At 45.8% G+C, this 6,941-nt stretch overlaps 1 protein-coding gene across 1 annotated transcript in view; it reads left to right on the top strand.

The window, feature by feature from the left end:
- Window positions 1-3,743, top strand: part of TJP2 (tight junction protein 2) — a 34,241-nt gene extending 30,498 nt beyond the window's left edge. The window contains exons 19-20 of the mRNA XM_015565031.1: window positions 1,511-1,596; window positions 2,764-3,743. Coding sequence (XP_015420517.1) covers window positions 1,511-1,596; window positions 2,764-2,923 — 246 coding nt within the window. The 3' untranslated portion in view covers window positions 2,924-3,743. The remainder of the gene's footprint in view (window positions 1-1,510; window positions 1,597-2,763) is intronic.
- The last annotated feature ends 3,198 nt before the right edge of the window (window positions 3,744-6,941 follow it).

The raw sequence follows: 6,941 nt of genomic DNA, 5'->3' as shown, positions 1-6,941 counted from the left end.
GCAACCCGCGGCGGGGGAGCCATATGCAGCTCTTTGGCCCCTTCAGTGTGGCTCTTCCACAAAATACCGACTTCTGCGTATGGGCCACGAAGTTTCAATCACATTGTACATGCGCGCCCGCACATGGTATTTTGTGGAAGAGCCACACTCAAGGGGCCAAAGAGCCTCATGTGGCTCGCGAGCCGCGGTTTGCCGACTACGGGTATAGGTGAAGGAGATTCTGCGTTTTGTATTTCAGAGCTTTATTTTGGGTTCTGGGGAGTGAAAGTGTGACAAGAGAATCAGTGCCTCTCAGAAGTTACTTTTTTGTTAAAACATTTGTTGTTTGTTTGGTATCTGAGTTTTCATTTGCTCCCAGATTTGCCTTAGAAACCTAGTGAATGCCGGGTTCTAAAATTGATAGGCCCACAGATTGTACTTTGTGGTACTGTTTGTATTTTTGTGCCATGTGCAAACATAACCTTTTGAAAGTTAAAGAAGAGTTTAGGGAAAAGTATGTGGAGCATATTCAGTCCAGCGGATACGGGAGTTCTCGTCATTTAAGTCAGCACAACAGCAGGGCTTCTTAGCCTTGTTCTTTTTCTTTCGTTGTGATAAAATGCACACATAACAAAGCCCTGGCCAGTGTGGCCTGGTTGGGCATCACACCAGTTTGATTTGAGGTTGGGGCACATGCCTGGGTTGTGGGCTCCCTCCCTGGTGGGGAACAAGGGGGGTGGGGGGGCCAGTTGATGTTTTTCACATTGATGTTTCTCTCCCTCTCTCTTCCTCTCTCTTTTTAAAAATCAATAAACTATTATTTAAAAATAAATAAATTGTACATAATATTTACCATTTGAATTATTTTTAAGTGTTCATTGACATTAAGTACATTCACGTTCTTGTGTAACTATCTCCACTATCCATCTCCAAAACTTTTTCATCCTCTATAACGGAAACTCTGTACCTATTAAATTATTAAACAGTTACTTCCCATTTCATACACACCTCCATCCCCCCGGTAACCATTCTATCCCCCCCTACTTAGTATAATGTCCTCAAGGTTCATTCATGTTGTAGCACGTGGTAGGATTTCATTGCCTAAAACGTTTTTCCTATTTGTACCACTAGGCATCATACAAAAGCATGGAAACTAAAGTTGCTTCTATTTTTCCTCTTCTCCTTAAAGTGGGATTGGAAAATGGGACCAGCAGGAAATTAGCAAGCTGATTGTCTAGTGCAGTGGTTCTCAACCTTGGCTGCACATTAGAATCACCTGGGAATCTTTTTAAAATCCTGATTTCTGGGCCTCACCCTCCGGAAATTCTGTTTCTTTCTTATGGGCTGGGGCCACAACATTAGTAACAAAGAAACAGAATTTCCAGAATATGAGGCCCAGAAATCAGGATTTTAAAAAGATTCCCAGGTGATTCTAATGTGCAGCCAAGGTTGAGAACCACTGGTCTAGTCACTAGACTCTAGTGATTCATTCTTTCCCTCTTTTTTTTTTTTATTTTCTTAATCACCACAGATTGAAATTGCTCAGAAGCATCCTGATATTTATGCAGTTCCAGTCAAAACCCACAAGCCAGAGCCTGGCTCGCCCCAGTTCACAAGGTAAGGGCTGCTCAGCAGGTCTAGGTGTGCAAGAGGGGCTGACCTAGGACTTGGACTCCTGGGGAAGAATTTTCTTTTCTTTTTTAAATCTTTAATTTCTTTATTGGTTAAGGTATTACAAGTATGTCCTCATCCCCCCCATTAACTCCCAACCTCCCCCAACCCCCAGTTCCATCCATGCTGTTGCAAATGGCAAGAGTTCCTTCATTTTGCTGCAGCGTAGTATTCCATTGTGTAGATGTACCACAGTTTTTTAATCCACTCATCTGTTGATGGGCACTTAGGCTGTTTCCAAATCTTAGCTATGGTGAATTGTGCTGGGGAAGAATTTTCTTCACCTGCATTTCAAAGTACGAAGAAGACATTTTCCCTCCTGACCAAAAATTTGCCTTACTTATTTAGACAAATGTAATGGTAAAGATTACAGAGTCAGTTATTCATGGTAATGTTGCATGTGTGCTAAAACTCTCTGACAGAGCATAATCATTGGCATTTCAAGTCAGTTTCCCTTGGCACATTGGAGCACAGCTATGTTAAACGGTGTTAGGATGGCCCGTGAGCAGAATTCCTGGGGCCTAACCCATTTCGTTGCTACTGTTTTATGGCTGTTAGCCAAGCTCCTTAATTCCTTAGCATCACCCCGCTGAACTGTGGTTTGAAGGGAAGATGGCAATCAATTGACTGTGGGTAAGATGCTGCATTTAAAAATTGCTACATAAGCACTAGGAATGACCACAGTGTCTTCCCATGGAGGTTTTACACTGGATCATTTCCTGCTTCTGAGAATAGGCACTAAAAAAAAAAAAATCACATTTCTTGTGGCTATTCTGACAGGAAGCTAGAGTCTAGATTTATAGCAGTAGAAAACGGGGCAAATTTCTTTACCAACCCAATAGTGGCACTTGTAGCAAATAAACTTAGGGATGGGGAAGACACCCCCTGGACCAGCTGAGAATTATTAGGCCAAGGAGCACCTGGCTGGCTTCTTCTCCCCCTACCCAGGTGGGCATCAGCCTTGACCTGTTACTCCCATCCCCCACTCCGGGAACCTGCAGCGGGGCCCGGAGTGCCCCTGGTTTGTCAGCGCAGAGTGTGGCCCCGAGGTAAGCCATCTACCTTGGGTGACTGCCTGCTGTGCCTTTAACCCTCCCACTGTTTTGGTTTCAGACCCCTGGTGCCACAGAAGGGTCCTTCCACACTCTACCAGGATGCCAGAGGAAGCTATGGCAGTGACATGGAGGAGGAAGAATACCGCCAGCAGCTGTCAGAACACTCAAAGCGCGGTTACTACAGCCAGCCCTCCCGATACCGGGACACGGAATTATAGATGCCTGCGGATTGGCTCTGCTGTACCCTGATGTCACCACCTCGGGGCAACACTCCTGCAGAGCCATGGGTGGTTCTGTCCAGCTAACACGCACTGTGGAGATGCCGGGGGGGGACCCGAGCTCCCCCTTCCTCGTGGGGAGCCCAGGGGACAACCCACACAGATTCAGAGCTGCGAAGGCTCTATTTGTAGGACTGGGTCTGGGGGAGCTTGTGGCTTTTGCTCAGAATTAAGAGAGAAACCACGTTTGATGCTGTTCCCTGCTTCAGTGGACCAAAATCTGTATTAATTGTGTTTGTGTATTTTTAACATGTATATTAAGAAGTGATAACTATTTTTCATTAATAGCTGTATTCAAGGACTGTTTCAGTCAGACAGAATGTGAAAAAAAAAAAGGAATAAAAATACTGTCGGACTCCAACTAAATTCAAAGAAGTATTTTATTACAGCGCTAAGTGCCTTTGATGAGAAGTGTCTTAAATGTTCTTCCTTTGAAGCTTTATGCAAAGCCATAAAGGACTAAAACGTTGTAACTAAATTTTTATGCCAGTTTAAGAGCTGTGGTTTTCTCTGCACTGTGTCCTCTTTTTGAGGCATCTGTCTTTTTTAGTATTTTCCATAAATTCTGACTGTATATAATCGCTATTTTTGGTTGTTTGGCTACCAGTGCTAAGTAGCTTGAAGACCAAGAAAATGGTATAGAAATGTTTTGTTTGTGCTCCTCAAAAGCACATACTTGAGACAAACACATTTTTCCCCCCAAAGTGTGTGTATTGACAACAATTTTGTAATTTAATAAAAAGGAGGACATTGCAATCAATAACTTGCTTTATGGTGGATTTCTGCACTAATACCCATTTTGTTAAATGCAACGTAACGATCATAAAAGTGAGCACATGCCCATTGCTGAACACTGGAAAATGGAGACATATAAAAAATAAAAATTACCCATAATCCCATCCCTCAGATAATTTTGGTGTCTCTATCAATATGGTGCTATAATTCATAAACCACTGAGTGCAGTACCTTGAATTTCTGAGTAATCCTTTGGACACTGACTCAAATCTGCTTATTTCATAAAAGCCACCTCTTCAATAGAAAAAAAAATACACGATGATTTAATTTGCTTATGCCCTGTAATTACAGGAATGAGCCCTTTTGCAAACCCAGGGACACGAGGAAAGGGCTTTTCAGCATTTTTTTTCAGGACAGGAGCCGGGCTGTCATCTGGCTCCAGCACTTTTTACGATACCTTCAGGGGTGCAGACAGCCAGGACCTGGATTCCAGAATGTCCTCCAGTGTGCCCGATGGACAGCCAGTGCCTACCCCACCCCTTTCTAATTCATATTCTGTGCCTACCCCACCCCTTTCTAATTCATACTCTGCTTTGTTCTGGGAAGGATTGAAGTAGTGTATGTGGAGTAGAATTAAGAAAAAAAAAGGATGTGCCTGGCTGGTGTGGCTCAGTGGTTGAGCCTCGACCCATGAACCAGGAGGTCCCTGTTCCATTCCTGGTCAGGGCACATGCCCAGATCTCAGGATGGATCCCCGGTGGGGGAGTGCAGGAGGCAGCTAATCAATAATTCTCATCATCCATTTTTTTATCCATCTCCCTCTGAAATCAATAAAAACATTTTTTTAAAAATTAAAAAGATAAAAAAAGGGTGCTAGGTGCATGAGGAAAGGGAAAATATCAAAATAGGAAAGACAACACCATGAGTGAGGGTAGTGTTCACTATGCAGGCTGTCAGGGTTCCTCTGCTTTCCCGAGGCCACTGTGGGCACTAGACGCGGCTGGTATGCAACTTGATTCAGGAGGTCCCTGAGGGGGGAGTTGCTCCAGCATTTCCTCCCATCCCTCATTATTTTTATTCCGTGGGGCCTTAGGTTGCATCATGCAGTCACCAGCACTTGCAAGGATGCTTGTGGACGCCCGTTTTTTACGTGACCTTCGGGCAGTAGCACAATTCCAAGGGCCACTCAGTAAAAATTCGGGAGAGGCTGGCATGGTTGAGCGTTGACCTATGAACCAGGAAGTCACGGTTAGACAGGCCAGGACACAGGCACAGGGTGTGGGCTTGATCCCCCGAGGCAGCCCGTGCACAGTTCTCATCATGTTTCTATCTCACTCTCTCCCTTCCTCTCTGAAATCAATACAAATATATTTTTTTAAAAATTAAAAGTTCTGGAGAAAGCGCCCAAAGCTGCAAGTGTGGAAACACCACTTGCAGTCTGGCCTAACCTAACCCAGAGATCAGTTCTACAGCATCCAGGGCCAAATGCCTCCCAAATAATACGACAAGCATGAAGCCCCAAGGGAAACGTGTATGCATCATCCTGGAAAAATCAGATTGGTGGCGGGTGTGGGGTGGGTAGTAAATACAGGATAGATCGTGCAACATAAAGTAAACCTCACACAAATGTGCAGGACGGAACACGGGACACTTGAAGCTTTGCACCCCCAGCGGGTCTCCGGGCCACATCCCCGCCTGCCCTGCGCCCAGGCTCCCGGAGCCTGCGCAGTAGCCACACCTCAAGGCACATGCTGGGTCTCCGCCAGCGGGAGAAGCGGTGCGCAACTCTGCGCCCACCCCTCAGTTCACTGTTTCCGTCAACCCCGGTTTTGTTCGGTGAGTGAACGGCAGTCACGTGGGAGCTGGGGCAGGTCTTCATGTCGGTAGCTGACCCGTAGCCCAGGTTGTGAGTGGGAGGCAGGGAAGTACAGGGAAACCCACAGCGGGAAGACGGGATTCAATCCGCCCGGGAGCGCAGGTGAACCGGGTAAAACACGTGCCTGCGAGCTTTCCCACCCAGGCCCCGGGGCTGGGCTATTCGCTCACGGATTGGCTCCAGGCTCTTCGGCTCTGTGTGCGCATGCGTGCCTGCGTTGGTGGAGGGGGTCCTGGCCAGCCTCCCTCGGGCAGAGCACTGACCCACAGCCAGAAGGCTGGGGGGCCCCCCCGCGGTGCAAGGCCGAGCACCAGGGCGGAGGTGCCCTGACACTGATGGTGCATGGGCTGTGCATCCACCGAGGCCGCCAAGGTGAGAGGTTTTTCTGTATCAGGTCTAGCGTGGGCTGGGAGAGGCGTGAGAGGAGCTGGAGGATTATCCCCAGGGAGAAGGGCAGGGGAGCCTTCATACCTATATTAGTGGGGTTCTCTAGAGAAATGTTTCCCCTACTGAATGACTTAATCTGAAACCCAAGTGACTTGGGGGTGGGGGTGTGTGGGGGTGTGTTAAGGAATTGATTGGCTCCTTTGATTTTGGAGCTCGGCAAATACAAAATCTGCAGGGTCGGCCTGCAGGCTGAGGCCCAGGGAAGCCGCCGTCTGAGTGCAGGGCTGCCTGCCCACGGGATCCTTCCTACTCTGCTCCGGGAAGGTTCTGACTCAGGCTTACAATCTGCTTTACTCCAAATCCACTGATTCAGATGTTACCCTCATTCCCCACAACACCCTTGTAGAAACATCCAGAATAAAATTTAACCAGATAACGTGCTCCCTGTGGCCTCCCCCAGACAACTGGACATCTCCTTTACCTTATAGGCCACCACTGCAGCCCTACTTCTTGTCCAGTGTTGAAGTGTGAATGAATGAATGAACCAACCTACCAGAAGGGAGAATTACATATATTTACACACAGGTATAGATTTTATGATACATTTATATACTTTACATATTTATATTTTATTTTAAATAAAGAGTAAATTTAATTTTAACGAGTAGAAAAATCTTAAAAATTAAAAGAAAACAAAAATAAGAGATTCAAGAATTACAGTTGAGAAATCCCAATAAAAATAAACTATTTGATATTTAAAAATAATATTCAGTGAAATAAGTGAGATTAAAATAAACTCTGTGGCCCTGGGCTGGTAGCTCAGTTGGTTAGAGTGTCATCCTGATATGCCAAGGTTGTGGGTTTGGGCACATACAAGAAGCAACCATTGAATGCATAAATAAGTGGAACAAAAAATTGATGTTCTCTCTTTTTCTCTAATCAATCAATCAATCAATCAAA

The sequence above is a fragment of the Myotis davidii genome, unplaced genomic scaffold, assembly GCF_000327345.1.
Source record: "Myotis davidii unplaced genomic scaffold, ASM32734v1 scaffold616, whole genome shotgun sequence".
Lineage (NCBI taxonomy): Eukaryota > Metazoa > Chordata > Mammalia > Chiroptera > Vespertilionidae > Myotis > Myotis davidii.
The sequence above is the reverse complement of the archived record's forward strand: the minus strand, read 5'-3'. Positions and strand labels throughout refer to the sequence as shown.